General features: G+C 51.4%; 1 protein-coding gene across 1 annotated transcript; it reads left to right on the plus strand.

The window, feature by feature from the left end:
- Positions 1–2,035: 2,035 nt before the first annotated feature.
- Sdr42e2 (short chain dehydrogenase/reductase family 42E, member 2) lies at positions 2,036–16,680 on the plus strand. The gene is made up of 12 exons (XM_027948425.3): positions 2,036–2,090; positions 2,397–2,581; positions 3,067–3,162; positions 4,923–4,980; positions 5,579–5,697; positions 6,323–6,398; positions 9,050–9,132; positions 10,546–10,683; positions 11,112–11,177; positions 12,413–12,476; positions 13,834–13,907; positions 16,426–16,680. The coding sequence occupies exons 1-12, from the start codon at positions 2,036–2,038 to the stop codon at positions 16,678–16,680; spliced, it is 1,269 nt and encodes a 422-aa protein (XP_027804226.3).
- Positions 16,681–21,340: the final 4,660 nt, after the last annotated feature.

Here is a 21,340-nt window from a genome sequence, read left to right on the forward strand (position 1 = left end):
GCCCCAGGCTGCCTCCTTAGGCCACCAGGAGGGCGACACGCGCTGGGACGGACCCTGACTCTCCCTGCCCTAATTTAGCCAAACCTAACTTTTGGGTCCCTTGGACCTGGATTCCAGCTGAGACATTTGCTGTATCTCATCAGAGTTCCCTAGTGTTCGCTGGGCCTCAGTTTCCTTCTCTGGACCTTGGGGTCAGTAGCCTCTACTTCCCTGCGGATTTCCAGGAGGATCACATGCAGCCGTGTCTGGGGGGGTCAGCCCCGCGCTTGACCATAGCACTCCCCGACACTGGACAGGCCAGGGTGGTTTCACTTGTTCAGCAGCCGTTGACTGGAGGCCTTCGTGTCCACTGTTCTAGCTGCAAAAAACTTCATGCACCTTGTCATCTAGTGGTTTGCACAAAGCTTCGGCCTCTGTTCCCTCCGTCGGTCTATCCTGTGGGGAAGACAAAGTAGCCAGGGTAATATGGACCCATACTTCAGCTGTAAATACCGAGGTGTAGTGAGGTTTTAAGGATCTTGCCCGAGAGCACACCCAGCAAATGAGCACTTGAAGCCAGCTTAGTGATGCACATCTGTAATCCCCTCTGCTTAAGAGGCTGAGGCAGGAGCATCCCAAGTTCAAAGGCACCCTCAGCAACTTAGCCAGGTCCTGTCTCAAAATAAAAAGGGCTGGGGGGTTAAGTGCCCCTGAATTCAATCCCTGGTACCAAAGGGGCAGGGAGAGGCCCTTGAGGCTGGTCCCGGGTTTTGCCACATAAAGTAATGTAGGGTAGGTACAGCTCTCCTCCCACAGATCCTTCCCCACCACCGAGGCCTCTAGTCCTGGGTAGTGGGGGGCTCCATTCTGGGGCTGTATCGGTTTCCTCCCTATGGGGAGGATTAGGCTCATCCTCTGGATAACCGTGATTGGAGATGTCCCAATGCCATTAAATCCATGACTGCTTCTGCTTGCATGGGGCAGGGCTGAATCCCTTACCCAGAACTTTGGCAAACGATGCAGTGACAGGAGACTCAAGATCCAGTCCCTGTATCTGTGAATCTCTGCCCTGTGACAGCACCAGCAACAACCATGGGGTTCATCAGACAGTCACTGAATGAACACCCACTCTTTCCTGCAGCCAATGTGTGCCATGCAGGGCAGAGATGTAGCTGTCTGCAGTGGTGGGGCCTGGTGCACACTAGACCTGAAGTCACAGCTTTCATAATGATTAAGGTGACCTGGTCTCTGGTCCAGCCTCATCTCCCAATGGAGCGGGAGGATGGGGTGATGATGGTGACCGTGATGGAAGCCTGACTCACTTGTAAGTCTTGAGTGAAGACTGGATCCTCAGTGCTGGTCTCTAAGGTCCTCAGACTTGACCCTGAAGACTGCAGGGGGCTCTGGAGACCGTGTGGTGTCAGCCACCTGCACTGTGGAGGTCTGGGAGAACCAGAGGCAGCAGGTGTCAGTGCAGGGGGCCATATAGTGCTTGAAATCATGCACATGTTTCCAGGGCACTGAGTCCTTCTGGATCCCATGTGGATCCTCCTCCTCCTCCTCCTCTTCCTCCCCCTCCTCCTCCTCCTCCTCCTCCTCTTTTTCTTCCTCCTCCAGGAAGCCTTCCCATCTCCCCATTCAGAAAGCACTCACTTCCCAGTCTTCCGAGGTCCCCCTTGGTCATGACTGGATCTGTCTTCTTCTGGTTCTACATGGGAACTGGGATTTTAAGGTACTGGTAGGAAGTCAGGAATGTTTGGCACAAATCTCAGTCATGTGGTGTGTGACGTTGGGCCTTGGTTTCCCTGGCCACAAAATCCAAGGCTTTGCAGCCTTCAGCTCTCTCTGTGGGAGGGAGCAACTCCCCTGGAAGTTCCTGAGGTTCTGAAAGAGTCAGGTCCACTGGGAACCCTGAGGATCTCTGATTTCCACCTGGAGTTCTCCTCCCTCCTTAGGGGTCTGATAACCTGTGTGTCCTGAGACCGTTCTAGAATGTTCTTTCTTCTGTTCTTCTCCACAGGTAGACCACTTCTGGGTCTGCATGGCTCCATAAAGGATGAAGCCCAACCCCACAGGCTCCTCCCCAGAGACCTGCAAAGCTGCAGGCCAGGGCGAGAAGACCTGCCCTGTCTGCCAGGCCAGGGGAGGGGTCTCAGGTCCAGGGCCTGGCGTAGGGTCTGGTTCAGGGCTTGGAGCAGGACCCAGTGCTGTTGTAGGGCCTGGACCAGGGCCTGGTGTGGTTCTAGGGCCTGGGCCAAGAGCTGGTGCTGCTCAAGGGCCCAGTGTGGTTCCAGGGCCTGGGCTGGGAGCTGGTGCTGTTCTGAGACCTGGCCCAGGAACTGGGTCAGGACCTGGGCCAGGAGCTGCATCATCACCAGGGACTGGGCCCCGACGGGGGTCAACAACCCCAGCACCAGCACCACAGCCGAAGACTCAGTCCAAACCCACTCAGGCACCCAGGCAGAAGGTTCTGGTGACAGGAGGAGGAGGCTACCTGGGCTTTAGCCTGGGTTCCAGCCTGGCTAAGAGTGGCACTTCTGTCATCCTGCTTGATCTACGCAGACCCCAGTGGGAACTGCCCCCAAGGACTGAGTTCATCCAGGTGCAAGGACGGGGTTCTCGGGGGACCTGTGATGGTGGTGGTGGGAACACTGTCTGTTGTGAAACCAGGGTTGGGTTTGAGGTCACAGGCCCTGGAGCCAGACCGTCTGAACTCCTGCTCCACCTCTTACCTCCCAGCTGGGCAGCGGTAGTCACAAGGCTCCACATCCCTGAACCTTGGTGTCCTCATCAACAGAAAGGGGACAGTAATAATATCTATTTCACAAGGGTCTCAGGGGGTTGATGAGATAGTGCATGAGAAATGCCCAGTGCAGCCCCTGGGACCCTGATGAATGGGGACCAGAGATAAAGAGGGTGAACTGTGGAGTCAGGTAGTAAACCCTGCCCCACAGCCTTTCCTGACCCTGAAGATGCTTGGCCAGGGCTGGGCCAGGGGCGAGCTCTGGGACCTGGAAATATGCAGAGTTATTATTTCAGTTGGCCTTGGACTTGAACCTCCTACCCCTACTCCTTCTTCTGTTTTAGGCTGATGTCCGAGATGAGGAAGCCCTGAACCGGGCCTTGGAAGGGGTGGACTGTGTCTTCCACGTGGCCTCCTATGGAATGTCTGGTGCTGAGAGGGTGAGGCCCTGTCATTCATACCTGGGGTTAGACAGAGTGGGGTTCCAGTCTTGTTCTGCCCTTCAGACCCACTGGTGCCCATGTATACCTGTAGCCTGTCACCTCCTCCAGGAAGGATTTGGGTATTCCCAGCCTGCATTCTACATCCACCACACCGAATACTAGTTCTGCCACTTTCTAGCTATGTGACCTAGAGGAAGTTAACCTCTCTGAGCCTCTCTTTGCTCACCTGGAAAGTAAGGACATTACTACTACTTATGTTACAACCCATGTGACAGTATCTACCAAAACACACATACACCCTTTAATCAGAAATTATACTTATTTGTATATGGATGACATTGCTTTTAATAACGAAACGCTGGAGATAACCTAAATGCCCATCAGTTGGGGACTATTTCAATAAATAGTCTTCGGGCTGGGGTTGTAGTACAGTATTAGAGCACTTGCCTAGCACATGTGAGGCATTGGCTTTGATTCTCATCACCGCATTTAAATAAATAAAATAAAGGTCCATTGACAACTAAAAAATATTTTTTAAAAGTATCTATTAAATAAATAAATAAACTGTTTTGAATTCACACAGTGAAATTCCTCACAGCCATTAGAAAAAAATGAGGTGATTCAGAATGTGTTCATAGCAGAACAATCTCCAAGGTGCAAAACAGTGTTTGATATCTTGTTGGCTTTTTAAAAAAAATGCTAGGATAAATGTTTATTTAAAGGCACAGGCATATATGCTGATATTTAAACAAAGATTGTAAACATACACAAAATTATTAACAACAGTTACCTCTGGAGAGGGGAAAGGAAGACTTGGAATCAGGAATGGGAGAAAACTTCCTCTTCATTATACTGCTTGAAGTATCTTTGTTGCTTTTTTTTTTTTTTTTTAACAGAGCTGGGATAGAACTCAGAGCCTCACACATAATAGGCAATTCCACTGAGCCACACCCCCAGCCCCTGTTTGAATTTTTGAGGGGACTGAGGATACTGGGGATTGAACTCAAGGGCACTTGGCCACTGAGCCCCATCCCCAGCCCCTATTTTGTATTTTATTTAGAATCAGGGTCTCAAACTGAGTTGCTTTAGTGCCTCACTGTTGCTGGGGCTGGCTTTGAACTTGCGATCTCCTGCCTCAGCCTCCTGCATCACTGGGATTACAGGCGTACACCACCGGGCCCAGCTAAGAATAAAAATAGTCTTGAAATAGATATGGAACCCACCTCTTGATGGTTTTATAAGGATTAAATGAGATTGAGGATTGTAGACTCTTGCCCTGTCCCTGGGGCCTAGGGAGCTGCTATGCAGAGTTTGTTCTGGGTGTTTCCACCCCAGTGTAACTACGGTGGACAGTATTCCTATGTCATCTAACAGAGAAGGAAACTGAGACTTTGGAAGCACAAAAAGGATCCAGCATATTTTGAGTCACTCTTTTGTGGCCAGCCCTCTGCCAGCCACCACCCCTTGCCAAGGGTCTTACTTAATCCCGGTGACCACTGAAGGGTCAACCCTCACTTTACAGACGAGAGAGCTAAGGGTCAAATGGGGACAGAACCTCCCCCTGGCCATCAGGGAAGTGGTGCAGATCTGGGCACCTACACCCCCGTGGGCCTCCCAGGACCCCTGCCCACAGTGGTGGGGGGCCCGCCGGGCTTTCTGCCGCCCCTCTCTCCTGCTTGACCCTAAGGTCAGCCTCTGGCCTCAGGGACAAGACAGGGGACAGTACCATGACTTCCCACCCATGTCTTGTCTTTTAGCTGCAAAAAGAACAGATTGAATCTATAAATGTCGGAGGCACCAAACTATTGATCGATGGTAGGCTGTGTGCCAACTGTGCTCTCCTTCCCTCCCACCCCTGCCACAGGCCCAGCTGCGGGGGACAGGGTCGGGGGACAGAGGCATTACCCTCCCGGCCTGGCCCTGCCTGCCCAGCAAGGGCCTGTGGACAGCACGTCCTTCCTGTGTGCAGACCTTTCGGGGCCCTGCATGGGAATGTCAATGTGGCAGGGAACATGGGGGCAGGGGAGGGCCGTGAGACAAGTCGCTGAATCCCCTAATGGAAGACCCACACCTGAGCCCTGGGGGCCTGTCCTGCACCTTGACTTTCTCTCTCATTCTGGAGTGTCTTTTTTTTCTCTGTCCTCACTGAGTGAGACTTTCATCTGACCTGTCCCTGGCAAGGTGGCTCAGGGGCCAAAGCCACACTGGAAGGAAGTGGGCCTGGCACCCAAGGGCCCATGGAGCAAGGCTTCAACCCACCCCAAGTTGGGGGAGACCTTCCCTCCTGAGCTGCTCTGGATTATGGGAGGGTCTGGGGGTCGGGGTGTGTGTTGAAGACAGGGAAGAGACCAGAGGATTTGCCTGTGGGTGTGCTCACACTCAGCCCCGGGTGCGCACGTGTCAATCACTGCAGTCTGTGTCCGCCGGAGGGTTCCAAGGCTCATCTACACCAGCACCGTCAACGTGGCATTTGGCGGGAAACCCATAGAGCAGGGCCATGAGGACTCAGTGCCATACTTCCCCCTGGACCAGGTATTGACCTCCAGAGGGGGTGGGTGGGACCAGAGTGTGTCCCAGCAGGAAGGGATACCCAAAACTGGGTGGCACAGGCCTGATCCTATTTTAGCTTGTCAAGTTGAAGGGGTTGTGAAAGTCCTCTGGCCTTGAGCCCCAGCTCCTTTCGACCTGTGTGACCCTGAGCAAGTGGCTTCACCACTCTGAACTGTTTCTTCATCTGACGATGATTACCAGGGGGTCATGGAAGGCAGGAAATGAGATAATGAGTGTGAAAACATCACGGGAACACTAAAGGATAACATAAGTAACTCCTCCAGTGAGTGACCAGCACCAGTGAGTGGCACAGGGCAGACATAGGGAGCTGGCAGGAGCCTCCCTGAGTCAAGGTGCCCTGGTTGTCTTACTGCCTTGCATCCAGTGCACTTCTGTTCCTGTGACTCTGGAAGGAGATGCCCTGTCCTCCCACCCAGAGGGAGAGAGAGGCAGTGGGGCTCAGGGGTTGGCCATCTCCCAGATCCACACCTTCCCATTTGAAAGGCAAGGTGTAGCCTTGGGCTGGGCCAGGCTGGCCGGGCATTGCCAGTAGCGTTGCTGACCCCTATCTTGTGGCTCTGTTCTCCTTGTCTCCCCCTCCCGGCAGCACATAGACCACTACTCCCGAACCAAAGCCATCGCTGACCAGTTGACCCTCATGGCCAACGGGACTCCTCTCCCAGGTGAGCACCAGGGGCCTTCTCTGAAATGCCCAGGTGATTGTGGCTTCTAGCTGACACGTATCTGGACCTGCCTTCCTTCCAAGGGACAATCCCCAGGGTTTTGGCTTTTCATCATTCAGAGCATCCTAAGCACCTGCTATGTTTCACCTGCAGCAAGGCAGTCTCAAAAGAGTCTGGTCCAGCCTCTGCCCATCTGGTGGGGAAGAGGCTGGGGCTCACCCAAGGTTGAGGTCTCTTTCTTGTCTCATAGGAGTGGATCCAGGTGTAGGGATCCTCTTTAGATAAAAGGGTACAACAAATTAAATATAGAATGAGCTGAGCCCTGTGGAAGGGTGGTACAAACGAAGAACCTGAAAGTCTAACCTTCAATAGCTTTCCAGAAAAATCTGCCTCTGCTACCTCACTGCATTCTCTCTTCTGGTTATAGAGAAATAATAACAGAATGTGAACAGTGCTTACTACACACCAGGTCCTCTATTGCATGCTAATCTTATATGCAAAAAGCTCTGAAAGCTTTCTGAAATTCAGAAACAAAAGAGAATCAGATGACTTGGTTTCCCTTTATGATCAAAATCATCTAAACTTGGGAGCCAAGCCGGTGTAGAGAGCAAGGGATATTTGAAATCATTAGTCCCAGTTTACAGGTGAGAAAAACTGAGACCGAATAACTGGCTTAACTCAAGGTCACACCATTGTGAAGTTGTTGAGGTGGAATTTGAACCCCAGGGGAGTCTCTGCCAGAGCGTGGAGTTTAACCACTATGCTGCACATTAGGCACAGAAGAGCAGGTCTCTAATGCACGGGCATGTTTTTCTAAAATGTTCCCCAGCCCCTGTTACCCTGGGCCAGCCAGGAGTCCACCTCTGATCCCAGTGGAAACACCCCTTGTGGTTGAATTCTCTTCTCTACCTGGGGCCTCCCTACTCCGACCACAGCCTGCATGCCAGACACCTAATCCTCCGGCTGAGAATAATTTATATGAGCATCCACAGCTTTCCATGGTCAGGAGAGTCATGGATACCCTGGGCCTGGCCCCTCTGTGACGTGGCTGCCCAGTGCCCCACTGGCCACTGTCAGATGCAACCTGACCTCCCTCCACCATGCCCCAGGGACCCAGAGTTTAAACTTAGCTGCAGGTTGTTTACAGGGCAGCTCACCTGACACCTGCCTTCCAGGAGTCCAGCCATATTCACCCCAGATGATTTCCACTTCCTACTACCCAAGCTGGTCGCTGGGACTGTCCCTCTAAATTGGCACAGAGGACCCTGTGACATTGACATTGATGCTGAGTCTGAGATCTAGATCCCAGCTCAGCATCAATGCAGTTGTGTCCTCCTGTCTCTGGGCATGTTAGTGTCCTATGGCTACCACAAATTTGGAGTCTTAAAACAACAGAAATTTCTTCTGTAGTCATCTGGAGGCCAAGATCCTGAAATCAAGGTGTGAGCTGGGCCACTTCCCTCTAAAGGCTCTCGGGGAGAATCCTTCCATGTCTCCTCCAGCTTCTGGTAGTCCCTGGCATTCCATGGTTTGTGGCTGCTGAATTCCTGCCCAGGTTGGACATGGTGGCACACACCTGTAATTCCAGCAACTCAGGAGCCTGAGGCAGGAGGATCGCAAGTTCAAGGCCAGCCTCAGCACCTTAGTGAGGCCCAAAGCAACTTAGTGAGAACCTGTCTCAAAAAAATAAATAAAAGAAATGAAAAGGGCTGGGTTATAGGTTAGTGGTAAAGCACCCCTGGATTCAATAGCTAGTATCAAAAGGGAAATTTTAGTTACAACAATAACTTTGAATAAACCTCACAAAACATTTTTAAAAAGAGAGAAAAAAGTCCAACTCCAGCCCTGCCTCCATCTTTACCTGCCACCTCTTCTCTGAGCATCTCTCTTTTTTTTTTTAAGTTTGTATGGTGCTGAGGATCGAACCCAGGGCCTTGTATATGCAAGACAAGCGCTCTACCACTGAGCTACAACCCCAGGCCCTCTGAGGATCTCTTATAAGGACTTTTGTCATTGAATTTAGGGCCCAGCTGTATAATACAGGATGATCTAAAGATCCAGATTACAAATACAAAGACCTTCTTTCCAAATAGGGTCACATTTGCAGGTTCTGGAATATGGATGTCTTTTTTTGGCGGGGAGCCACCATTTCACCTGCCATTCTGGGCCTCTTTGTCAAGTGAGGACGTTGGGGGATGTAGCAGTCAGGTGTTGAGTTGATGCAGAGACGCCAGCCCTGGCTCACGTGTGGAGAAAGGGAACTTAGGTTGAAAGAATGTGGCAAAGCTTCTAGAAAATAGATTTCCAGAAAAATGGCCAACAGGTCTTGGAAAGGACAGAGTTGGGGCAGTTCAAGGACCTGGGTGGCAGGAGCTGATGACCAGTCTCTTTAGGGTGGGCCTTCTAGGATTTGGGTCTTGGTGATAATGATGCTCAGTATTGCTTTTAGGTGAAAGAGCCCCATGGCCACCATCTAGATGGCTAGCCCCGCAAGACCTTGCAGAGAGAGTCTCCCCACAGGAGGGTGGACTGCCAGTGGTAGAGGGTGGTCTACACCAGAGAAGGCCCAGGAGGTGTAGACAGCACGGTGCTTTCCTTCCCTGATGGGATGCTCCTCCCCAATCTCCTGACCACCCACCCCTATATTCTAGGAGGGGGTATTCTTCGGACCTGTGTGCTGCGGCCCCCAGGGATCTACGGCCCTGAAGAGCAGAGGCACCTACCCCGAGTGGCGGTATGTCACCCCAGACTTCCAGGACCCCAGGCAGAGGGAGCCAGGTTGATGAGCAACACTGACGGGGCCTCCCTGTCCGTGGTCACCATATTGAGCCCGAGGCAGAGGGTCCGGAGCCTGGGACCCTCAGATGTCCATGACCCCAGCAGTTCATGGGCCCCTCAGCCTTACCAGGAGCAAAGCTGTCACGTTTGCTAGACAGACCGAGGCGTGGGTTGGGAAGACAGAGGGGATCCTATTGCCCCCGCTCACACATGGGTCCCTGAGGGCTGGGTGGGTCATCTCACACTAGCAAGCAAGGGTCTTGCTACAGAAAACCTTCTCTGGAAAAGGCTAGGTACTGGGCATAGAGCCACAAGGTCCTGTCCTCACATTGCTCACAGCCTGGTTAGAGCGACACATACCACCATGTCTACAGCTTCAGCATGGTGAGGGCTGGGCACAGGGACATGAAAAGATGAGCCTGGCGAGGGGTCCTGGAGGGCTTCCTTGAGGGGTTAATGGGGGGAGTGGGGTGGCAGGGAGAAGGTAGACCAGGTAGAGGAGGCAGCTCAGACACACACCGAGAGATGAGAAAGGTCCTGGCCAATGTGGGAAGCAGCAAGAGGTTCCTGTGGCTGAGTCTCATCTGGGAGTGGAAGGCCCTGGGGGAACAGGGGCCAGTGGAGGTGATGCTGCAGTCTGCGGTTTCAGAACACGCCTCGGAGGGGGCCTTAAGTCTGTTTTCTGTTTTTTAAGTTGACCGGCTTCTTGGGGGATGTGAGGTCAACCCCAGTGACTCCTTCCCGCCTCCCTTCAGTTATTCATTCAACAAATATTTGTTGAATTCCTATTATGTGCTCGGGACGGCTCTAGATTTTGAGACAGATCAGTGAACAAAGCAGAGGACTCCCGCGCTGTGGGCTTCTGTTCTCACACAAGGAGGCGGATGATAAGCCATAGTCATCAGTAGGAGGCAAAGTCGGGGCCTGACCAGGAAGGGCTTCTTGGCCATCTGTCAGGACATCAGCTTTCAGTGACAAGCTGGACACCCAGGGATGATTCCAGCCAGGAGACACATGGTCTGCCTTGGGAATAAATGGGCCCCCCACTGTGTGGGATTAGCTGCGGGTCAGGAAGCTGTGGTCAGTGTCCAGGTGGGAGATGAGCGCAGCAGTCAGGGTCACAAATGGCCAAATCTGGGTAAATCCTAAGAGCAGGGCCACCTGGACTTGCCGATGGATCAGAGGTGGGGTGTGACAGAAGGTGGGGTCATCAAAGGTGGTGCCAGGGCGGGATGTCCCCAGCTGAGTGGCATTGGCGGTGCAAGGGGGTTGGCCTGGAGCCAGACACTTGGGACCGTGCGCATCAGAAGAAATGTAAAGCCACCCCAGACTGAGTCCCTCCGTTTACTGCCCCCTCACCCTGTGCCAGAGCCACATCAAGAGGAGGCTGTTAATGTTCCGATTTGGGGACCGCAGGACACGGATGAACTGGGTCCACGTTCGCAATCTGGTGCAGGCTCACGTGCTGGCAGCAGAAGCCCTCACGGCGGCCAAGGGCTACGTGGCCGTGAGTCTCTGATGTCCCACAGGCTGCAGGCAGGGGTTCCCCAGGGTTGCTGGGTCCCCAGTGGGCATTATTACCTCTTCACAAAGATCCTGTGAGGCTGGCGTTGATTCCAAAATGACAGCCACCCAATGCATAGCATTTTGCAAATATTGTCACATTGGGTCTTCACAGCAGCCCAGGAGGGAGATTTCATTAGTTTCTCCTTGTTTCTCAGGTAAACTAAGGTACAGAGAGGTTAGGTGACTGCATTGGGATCCCACAGTATGGTGGCCCCAGAATTCACAGGCAGTGGCTCAGGTCTGTCCCTGGGCCTGGGGGGCTGCTCAAGATAATGAGGGGATTAGAGCAGCTGCTGAGAGCCATTGGAAAGGGAGGGGTCAGCAGACAGGCAGATGCCTGACTGTCCCCCGTCCCTGTGTCCCCCTCAGAGCGGGCAGGCCTACTACATCAATGACGGGGAAAGCGTCAACCTCTTTGAGTGGATGGCACCCCTGGTAGGTATCAAGCACCACCCGCTCCCGGGATGAGGACCTGCAATCCTGCTGTCTCTCCCTGTCATCTCTCCTGCTTCCAAAAAATCAGATTTCATATTACAAACCAGCTCTGGCAACACGGTCCCCTGCGCGAGATGGGAACTGGCTGCAGCTGAGCTGTGGCTGCCCCTGGGTAAGGCCATGTATTTACCCAGCTTGTCACAGCTCCTTCCTGACTTGCCTCCTGATTCACGTTGGCTTCGAGCCCTGTGGAGTTTTATATTTTGTGATGCTGGGGATGACACAAAAGCAGGGGCCTTGCACAGGCTAGGTAAGTGCTCTGCCACTGAGCCACACCCACAGCCCTTTTTAATATTTTATTTAGAGACAGGGTCTCACTAAATTGCTTAGGGCCTCACTAAGTTGCTGAAGCTGGCCTTGAACTTGCGATCTTCCAGCTTCTGTGATTACAGACGTGTGCCACTGGGCCTAGCTCATTCCATTTTATTGCCAAAATACTGCATTCTGTGGCTAGACCCCATGCTGTTTTGGCCATTCATCAGTTGATAGAGATTTGGGTTCCTCCACTTTTGAGCTGTTATGAATAGAACAAAGAACATTGATGTATGCATTTTTATTAGGTTTTGTTTTGTTTTCATACATACCTAGGAATGGATCTGCCAGGTTATATGGAAACTCTATGTTTAGCCTTTTGTAGAGGAGCTGCCAGGTGGGTTTCCAAAGTGGCCACATTATTTTCCATCTCTCCAACAGCGTAAGAGGGCTCCGATTTCTCTGCATCCTGCTCGCCTTGTTTTGGTCTCTCTGACTTGGAGAGTTATTACACAATTCATCCTGGGGCAGCCAGGATGGCTGTCCTGGAGATTTCATTAGATTTTAGTAGATCCTTCAGAACTGTCCTGCCATCTTCCCCACATTTACTGGGTCCACCCCCACCCCCACCCCCACTTTAACAGATAAATCAATTCTAGAAAAATCGATTTTACTTCAGTACCTGGGAGTGTCTTCAGGCGTGGGCAGATGTAAATAATGATTAAATAATGTGAATGAGCCCAGGTTCAAACTCATCCCATGCATTCAACTCCTGCCATGAGTCGTCTAGACCAAGGAGAGATTTCATTTCAAGACTGGTGCAGGCATGGGGCTGGCTGCGGGTTGGTGGGGTCTTTTGTGGGCCCCAGGGTAGGAGGAGCAGGTGGACAACCTATCTCATCTCAGGCCATGTTCCCTTGCAGTTTGAGAAGCTGGGGTACCACCAGCCATGGATCCAGGTGCCTACTTCCTGGGTTTACCTGGCAGGTAAGGAGAGGAGAGTGTGTGAAGGCCTCCATGTGCCAGGTGTACGTGCCAGTGCTTTACCTTATTTGAAATTCAGGACCAAGACTAAGATAAGGGAGTGTGGTGTGGAGGTATCAAGGGCCCAAAACTTAAAGAGGCCGTGCAGGTGAGCCAAGCCCTACCCTGCCCTTGAACATGTGGGGCCTCTAATGTAGACTCCAAAGGCACCTCACTTCCCTCACCACGGGCCTGGGCCTGTTTACACTCTAACGCACTTGCAAGGCCTAGGCACGGCTGCCTCCCTACAGCTGGGGAGACACACCAGACAAGGGGAGAGGGAGCCCTGGAGTTGCCCTCTCCCCAAGGTCACCTTGAAGTTAGGGTTGCTTTGGGACACATGGAACTTCCTTTTGACCCTAGATTCTCCTGCTTATCCTGAAGGTCAGCCCCTGCTCCCACGCCCCTCTCCACAGTGTCCTGGCTTCTGTCCTCCGTCCCACCCCCAGTGCCCTTTGCTGGCCTCTTTCCAGCTAGAATGTAGAGCAGACATCGGGCACGGAGTGATCAGCCCCAGGGGACAGGTAGCCCTCAAGTCACAAATGGCTGTGGTCCTGACCCACCTTTGGCGGAATCTGCTATATTTTAAATGCACCACATTTGCAAATGTGCCCTCCTGGGCACACCCACGCACAGGGTGACTTCTCATGTGCAGTGTTGCCACCGTGATTGACACTGCTGACCGCCCCCCTGGGACTCTGAACAGAAAAATACTCCAGGCAAACCTTAGACCAGTGATGTCAGGATCAGCGGGAAGCAGGCGGGAGGGAAGTGGCAGTATTTCTTTTTTTGTGTTTGTGCCAGGGATTGAACCCAGGGATGCTCAACCCAGAGCCACATCCCCAGCCCATAGCAGTACTTCTTAAAGTGGCCCACTGCACTGCTCTCAAGAGAATAGGAGAGCAATTCTAGAGATGACTTCAAGTCGGCTCACATTTACCTAAAACCTCTTTTTTTTTTCAATTTTTTTTTAAGTTGTAGATGGACACAACATATTTATTTATTTATTTATTTATTTATTTTTAAGTGATGCTGAGGATCAAACTCAGTGCCCCACCTGTGCGAGGTGAGCGCTCTACCACTGAGCCCCAGCCCCAGCCCCAAACCTCTGTCTTTAATATTACTGCCATAGCAGGTTATTTGTGACTCGGTTCCCAGCTACGAAGGTACCCCAGCATGTGCTGCTAATTGAAAGGAATCCAATGACTTTTGCAAAAGGGACCCTGAGCAAAGCAAATAATGTCCCCCATTGATAGGTCTCTGAGGGCCTCCTGAAGTTTGCACTGAGGGAGGCCCTTGTCCCTGGCCCCTCTCCCCACAGCCACCGTGATGGAGTTCCTGCACCTGATCCTTCGGCCCGTCTGCAGTGTACCCCCTCTGCTCACTCGCAGTGAGGTAAGTGGGCTGCTAACAGGGAAGACCCTGGCCCTGAACCCCCTCTTCCCCCGCCCCGCCCCTGCACATCCCTACTGCCGCCTCACCCCTGGACAGCATAGCTGGATACTTAGCTAAGATCTCAGAACCTTCTGTTTAGTCCCAGGTTTGGTCCAGGACTTTTATAATCATCCCAGTCACAGCTTTGGTTGTGCCCTCCTGGTGCAAGCCAGTCCTGCATAACTTATTTCACTCATATGCAACTTAGCTTTCCAGACAGACTGGAGGAGCCCAAAAGCAAGCTCCATGACATTCATGCTTTTGAACACCACCAACCCCATCATCAGCTCTCAGTACATGTGCACAGGCACACATCCACAGGCACACACACACAAGACCTGGTGGGCCCAGCCTCAGTTCATGCTTACTGGATAATAAGTATAGACCTACTGTGTACAGAATACTATTCTTTTAGTAATGATGATGCAGGTTGTTTGGTTTTGTCTACTACAGATTGAACTCAAGGTACTCTACCACTGAGCCACACCCCAGCCCTTTTTATTTATTTTAAGACAAGGCCTTGCTAAGTGGCCAAGGCTGAGCTAGAACTTGTGATCCTCTCACTTCTGCCTCCCTGAATTGCTGGGATTACAGGTGAATGTCACAGCACCCAGCAAAGATACAGTTTTATATTTGCTTGGCACATATAGCTTAAAAGAGAGGCTATTTTAATTCAGATTGCAAACAGTAGCACAACAGCTGGTGTTTGGGGTTATTTGAAAAAACCCTTCAGTCCACTGTCTCCTTTGATGCTCTCTGATGCCCTGCTACATTAGGAAAGGCAAATGGTTATGCTCTCCATTCATGAGACACTGAACATCGTTAGAGAAATTAGTGGCTTGCCCAAGGTCACACCCTACTGGAATTGACTAGACTTCAGGTCTAGAGCTTTCTGACCCAGGAGGAGGGAGGAGGGAGTTACCTACCTATAATTTCTCCTTTGAGCTCTCCAGACCAGCAGAGAGAATGACAATAGTGACCATCTATTGAGTGGTAGTGAGAATGCTAGGCCCAGTCTCTGAATGCCATTTCATTTTCACTGTTGTGGTCAGTTGTAGATTCTGTTATGTCCATTTGCAGAGGAGGAAATGAGACACATAATGAAATAACCTGCCCATGCTCACTCAAAAAATATCACTGGGATTCGAACCCAGACCTAAATGACTCCAGGATTCATCGCTAGCTTGCCAAGTGCATCAGGAACCACACCTGGTAGTGCAAAAGAGCTGCCAAGGTGCTAATGGATTGTGGTCAGGCAAAAACTTGGCCCCACTCCCTCCTGTCTAAATGGTAGATTTCCTTGTTCAGCTCAGGAGCCCAAGATCTCAGTTAGCTGGGGAAGTTTTTCAGCTGTGGTTTAGGCACCCTCTGCTGGCTAGTCTGTGACATACCAATCAGCTTTCCAGTTTGATTTACAGCTTTTCATTTATCATTTATTGAGCACCTACTGTGTGCCAGGTACCTAATGAGCAATGGAGGCAAGAAGATGGTCCTTACCCCCAGAGATCTCACAGTCTAAAAAGGAAGGCATCCTTATCATAAACCAGGCAACTCCACACACTGTGATGACAGCTACCAGAGAAATGATGAGGAATGCCAAGTATGCAAAAGGGACACCTAAGCCAGCTCTGAGGAAGTCAGGAATGAGGTCACATTTAAGCCTGATCTCTGAGAATATTGTGTGCCAGGGCCTGTGTTAGTTCACAGCTATATCTCTATATAATAGGTAGTCAATAAATATGTTTGGAATATTAACTCAGCTAAAAATACGCTTACATCTGCACTCCCCAAATCCCTGAACTAACTAGTGCCCAAAAGAACAAGAGCTGGCCTCTCTCCCTGTCCCATGGAAGTGTCCAAGACCAGGTGCTTGACCCCAGAGACTACTTCAGTTGCCATGGGAGAATCAAGCAGCTGGTGGACCCTTCCCCAATGTCCAGCTGAGAAACAAGAGAGGAAGAAATGAGACAGGTGAGAGGGCATCTCCAAACCCAGTACGACAGGGAAGAACATGGGCTAGATAGAATGAGCTCTCCTGTGTGACGCTGGGCAAGTCATTTAAGCCCTCTGATCTTCAATTTTCAAATATGCCCAGAGGAGATGGTGCCATCTTAGAAGAGTAAATAAAATAAGGCATATAAAGGTTTGGGCCCAGGGAAGGCACATGGTATATTTCATGATAGCTGTCATTATTACTCTTGAAGACTGTGGGCCCCAGTGGCAGGGAAAATGCAGATCAGACCTTAGAGAGTGATCACTTGTGCATAATTGAATTCCTGTCTTAGGGACGCACTGCTAATTGGCTGGGAGGGATTGAACCCCTGCCCGTTGGGACACTGCAGGAGCAAGACGCAGCAGCCGGGTCCTTTAAAATCTCTGTGCGCAATGCCTAAGTTCTCTTTTCCCCCTCCATAAACAAGGTCGAGGATGCTCGCCCTATCCACTAGCCAGGCCCCTGGCTGTCCCGCCTCTCCCGCAGGTGCTCAGCGTGGCAGTGACGCACACCTTCCAGATCGCCAAGGCCCGTGCTCAGTTGGGCTACTCTCCCGACAAGTTCAGCTTCGCCGACGCGGTGGAGCGGTACGTGCAGTCCACGACCCGGCAGCCCAGCGGCTCCACGTCGCAGACGCTCCTGCGGCTGCTGCTCGGGCTGCTGTTTCTCCTGGGCCTGCTCGGCCTCGCCCTGCATTTCCTACGCCTGCAGCCCGTGCAGGCGGCGGGGAGGCGCGTCTGACCTCTCGCCCCTTTGGAGCGCCTGCTCAGTTCTGTCTGCCCGGGTTCTCGGTGCTAGTACCCTCCCCTCCTGGCCCTCGGGATTTGGACCGGCCTCTGGGTCCTGACCCCGCCCCTTGGGCCTAGCCACGCCCCCATCAGCCTCCTGGGTTGTACTCGCCTCGCCCTCCGCGTGTGGGCTCGCCTCCGCTCTGCCGCCTGCGCCCTAGCCACGCCCTTGACCCGCCCCCTGAGTCCTGGCCCCGCCTCTCGCTCCTCCCCCGGCCTGGCCCAGTTTCTGAGAGTCCCAGCCTCAGCCTGCTCGGTCTTCCAGGCCTTCCTGGCCTTCCCACGCCTGCCCAGTCCCGGCCCGCCCCCCGGACACTTCCCTGCTCTGGCTCTGCCCACTTTCTGGCCTCACCCCTACGCTTGAGCCCATCCTTTGGTTTCTCCTTCTGGGACTGGATTGGCTCTTCCTCCTGTGTCCATTCCCTCCCTGTTGTAATGCGGCCCTGGCCCCGCCCACTCCCTCTGGCTCCACCCCTTTCCAGCCCCGCCTCCCGGATCGGGGGTCTGTGGGCCAGTACCTGTGGGTGGCGTCGGTGGAGTTTGCATTTCCTGCAGCCATTTCCCGGAATAGTGGATCTTCCACCCCTCTCGGGCTTCTTTGGGCATCTTCATCGATATCGTTTCGGAATCTTGGGTTAAACCCATTTTAGTAACGTTTCGTTTGATCCTCCCCATTCAAACGTTGTGGGTTCTCCCATTCACACAAACGAGCTGGAGCTTGGAGGGACCCAGAGACCCAGACAGGTTTCTTTCTGCCCAGCCCAACTTGGCTTTTGGGGGTTCCCGGTTTATGCTTGTGGAGATGATTCAGCATGGTAAACACAAGTTTCAATTCCAGATCGGGCAGGATAAAAGAAACTTTGTCAAGTATTGGGTGTCTCAAAAAAGTACCAATATAGTTATAATGGGGAAAACAGTTTAATTGGTCATATTTTACGACTTAGTATTGTTCCTATTTGTTAATGAGGGGTAGTGGTGATTGATCATTATCATCTTTAAAGGTTAAGACCACAGAATTTATTAATCCAACCCTGCTCCCCATAGAAATTGCACCTCTTATCATGTTGATCAACTGTGGATACCAAGATTTCAGTGTGTAAATAGATCCATGTATATATGTACATCATAATGTGCAGACATGGAATTGACTGAGCAAACACCACGGATCGTGGCAGAAGAGAAAGCCATCACCAGCCTGTGGTGGAAGGGAAGGAATGTGCTAGTCAACGATAGCAGTCATACCAACTATGGCAGTCATCGACCATCTCAGAATGTGACTCTGATGAACAAGGAAGACAGTTTGTGAAGGAGCTTAAAATGGCATGCTGGCCTTCTAGGTGGCATTGCACGTGTGTATATAATGTTTTAAAGATCAATAATAATCCTTTTTGTCTGTTTAATGTTTGACAGCTTGCAAGGATTTTCATCTATATGATCTTATTTAATTGTTATGGCCACCCTTATAATGTAGTTTTCTATTGTTGACATTTTAGAAGAGGAATATGGGGCTGGATTTAATGTCAAAGAGCAGGATGGGGTGGGGGTCACTTCTCTACAGCTGGAGTAACTTGAAGGAGCTTCCCAAGCCACAGGCCAAACTACAACATTCAGTTATTTCTGTTCTGCACCCGCACCCAGGGTAGAGGGGAATCCCCTCTCTAGGGGGGAGGTCCCTCTAACCTGGATGTCAGGGGGAGCCCCCATCTACACCCAGGGGAGAGGGGACTCTGCCATCTAGGGGGGAGGTCCTTCTAACCTGGGTATCCAGGGAGCCCCCATCTACACCCAGGGGAGAGGGGACTCCGCCCTCTAGGAGGGAGATCCCTCTAACGGGGTGTCAGGGGGAGCTCTTATACCACCACAGCCAGGGTAGAGAGGCCTCCCCCCTCGAGGAGGGAGGTCCCCATAACCTGAGTGTCTGGGGGGGGTAGTTCATAAACCACGCAGTGGGGTAGAAGGGACTCCCTCCTCAGGGCGGGGGGAGGTCCCTCTAACCTGGGTGTCAGGGAGAGTTCGCACTGACATCCAGGGTAGAGGGGACTCCACACTCTAGTGGGGGAGGTTCCCTCTAACCTGGGTGTCGCACCCCTCTATGGGGAGGTCCCCTCCAACCTGGTTGTCGGGGGGAGCTCCCACCGCACACAGGGTAGAGGGGACTCCCTTCTTTAGGGAAGAGGTCCCTCTAACCTGGGTGTTGGGGGAACTCGTATACCATCGCACCCAGGGTGGAGGGGTCTCCCCCCCTACCCTGACCACGCCAGGTCTGGGATCTACCTCTTTCTCTCGTATCAACAATCCTCAGGCTTTTGAGGCTGGCAGTCCTTGGGCTCTCTTTCTTCTTAGTAACACATTGGCATCTAAACTCACCTCCTTCTTTTCTCTACTTCCATTCTCTACCAATCTTGAGTTCTGTTTTTTGTTTGTTTGTTTGTTTGTTTTGGTACCAGGAATTGGACTCATGGATATTCAACCATTGAGCCACTTCCCCAGGCCTATTTTGTATTTTATTTAGAGACAAGGTCTCACTTAGTTGCTTAGTGCCTCACTTTTTCTGAGGCTATGCTTTGAACTTGTGATCCTCCTGACTTAGCCTCCCTAGCCCCTGGGATTACAAGGCTGCGCCACCGCACCTAGCCTGAGTAATCTGTTCTCAGTAGAAAAAACAGACTCACACTGTTCACATTATCTTCTAGATCTTTTGTTTACTGCCTGACCTCACCCTTTGAAACCCCAAAGCCAAGGATCAATTTCTTTGTTTTCTAGATTTCTCCAAGCCATTGCTTCTCTGAGCTTCTGAAAGTAAAATGTTTAAACCCTGAGCTGGAGGGCAACATAGGTTCCTATGCCAAGAAAGCTTCCTAAAGGAAGTTGACACCTCCAACCAACAGACAGATTGAAAAGTATTTAGAAGAGCTGGGGTTGTGGCTCAACGGTAGAGCGCTCGCCTACATGTGCAAGGGGCTGGGTTTGGTCCTCTGCACCACATTTTAAAAATAAATAAATAAAGGTATTGTGTCCAACTACAACTAAAAAAAATTTTTTTTAATTAAAAAAAAAGTATTTAGAGACTCCCCCAGATAATCAGCCTCCATGAGGTTCTGAGTGGGAGGAAGTCCTGGCTTATTTGAAGGCACTAAGAGAAACATGAATGAAGAAACAGTATCACCAATCAGAATGGAACATCAAGGCAAAGTGACAAGCTTTCCCTGTCAGTACTGAAGCTATTATCAACTATAGATCCAACGTGGGGCATCTAAAATGTCCTCCTGAGAGCTGGAGATGTAGCCCAATGGTAGAGTGCTTGCCTAGCTTGTGTGTGTATGGGGCCCTGGGTTCAATTTCCAACACTGAAAAAAATATTATGTATACATGTCCTCCCTTGACTCCCTATTCCCTCTCTATTTATTTCTCCCCCCTCTTTTGTGATGAGTTCTCTATACTTGTGTTTCCATTTCTTCAACCCATTTCAACGAGGCTCTAATAAAGGTCATTAATGACCTTGCCCATAAATCATAAAGCTGGTCTCTATCTTGCCAAACCTCTTCCTAGGATTCAATATAGTCGGTTCCCGTAGAACTCCTTAAAACATTCTTCTTGGTTCCTAGGGACTCTGTCTTGGCCCCCTTCTCCCTCTGGTCTTCTGGGTGAGTTCATCCACTCCCATGGCCTCAGTCTCTCATGCCTCCCAAATCTGTGTCATCTGCTCAGAGTGCTTTCTTGACCTCCAGACTTCTTTTCTTTTTCATTGCCAGAGATTGAACTTGAACCCAGGGCCTCACACATGCTAGGCAAGAGCTCTACTACTGAGCTTCACCCCCAGTCTCCACCTCCAGACTCCTGTGTCCAACCTTGGGTTCTATCCATTATCCCACAAGCTCCTCAAACTCAATGTGAACCAAACTGAAACTGAATTTATCATCTTTCCCATAAACCCATCCTTTCTCTGCTTTGTGTTCCATCATCCCTGGAAGAGGAGAGTCACATTAGCCATTAGTGGCCTAGGCCCAGCCCCTGGGTATCTTTTTTTTTTTTTGGGGGGGGGGGTACTCTACCACTGAGCCACATCCCCAGCTCTATTTTATATTTTATTTAGGGACAGGATCTCACTGAGTTGCTTAGTGCCTCGCTTGTGCTGAGGCTGGCTTTGAACTCATGATCCTCCTGCCTCCTGAGATGCTGGGGTTACAGGTTGCTGCCTGGCCTGGCCCCTGGGTATCATTTTGAAACATTCCTCCTCACAATCTCACCAGTGAGTTCTGTCAGATCCACCTCCACAATGTCTTTCTGGCCCACCTTTCAGTCCTACATACTGCCTCCACCATGGTATAAACCTCTGTCTTTTCTCCCAACAACAGCAGTAACCTTGATAGAGTCCCATGTCCCTACTGAGCTTTCTAAATCCCAAGTTAGAACATGCCACTCTCCGGCTTAAAACCCTTCAATGGCTTCCCATTGCTCCTGGGGTCAGATTCAGAGCCTGACCTTGGCATTCACAGCCCTCTCCGCCTGTCTCTTCAGCCTCATCTCTTGCCATTTGTCCAATCTTCTGCCCAGTGGCATTTAATTGCCTCCTTTAACTGGCACCTCGGACTCACCAGGCTCTGGCCTGCCGG

Source organism: Marmota flaviventris, chromosome 19 (genome assembly GCF_047511675.1).
Source record: "Marmota flaviventris isolate mMarFla1 chromosome 19, mMarFla1.hap1, whole genome shotgun sequence".
Lineage (NCBI taxonomy): Eukaryota > Metazoa > Chordata > Mammalia > Rodentia > Sciuridae > Marmota > Marmota flaviventris.

What these genes read in the sequence shown, in the direction of transcription:
- Sdr42e2 (XM_027948425.3), top strand. Translation starts at nt 2,036, where the DNA reads ATGAAGCCCAACCCCACAGGCTCCTCCCCAGAGACCTGCAAAGCTGCA. An exon ending in GGCACCTACCCCGAGTGGCG is followed by an intron (nt 9,133 to 10,545) that starts GTATGTCACCCC and finishes ACCCTGTGCCAG; the next exon opens with AGCCACATCAAGAGGAGGCT. An exon ending in CGGCCAAGGGCTACGTGGCC is followed by an intron (nt 10,684 to 11,111) that starts GTGAGTCTCTGA and finishes TGTCCCCCTCAG; the next exon opens with AGCGGGCAGGCCTACTACAT.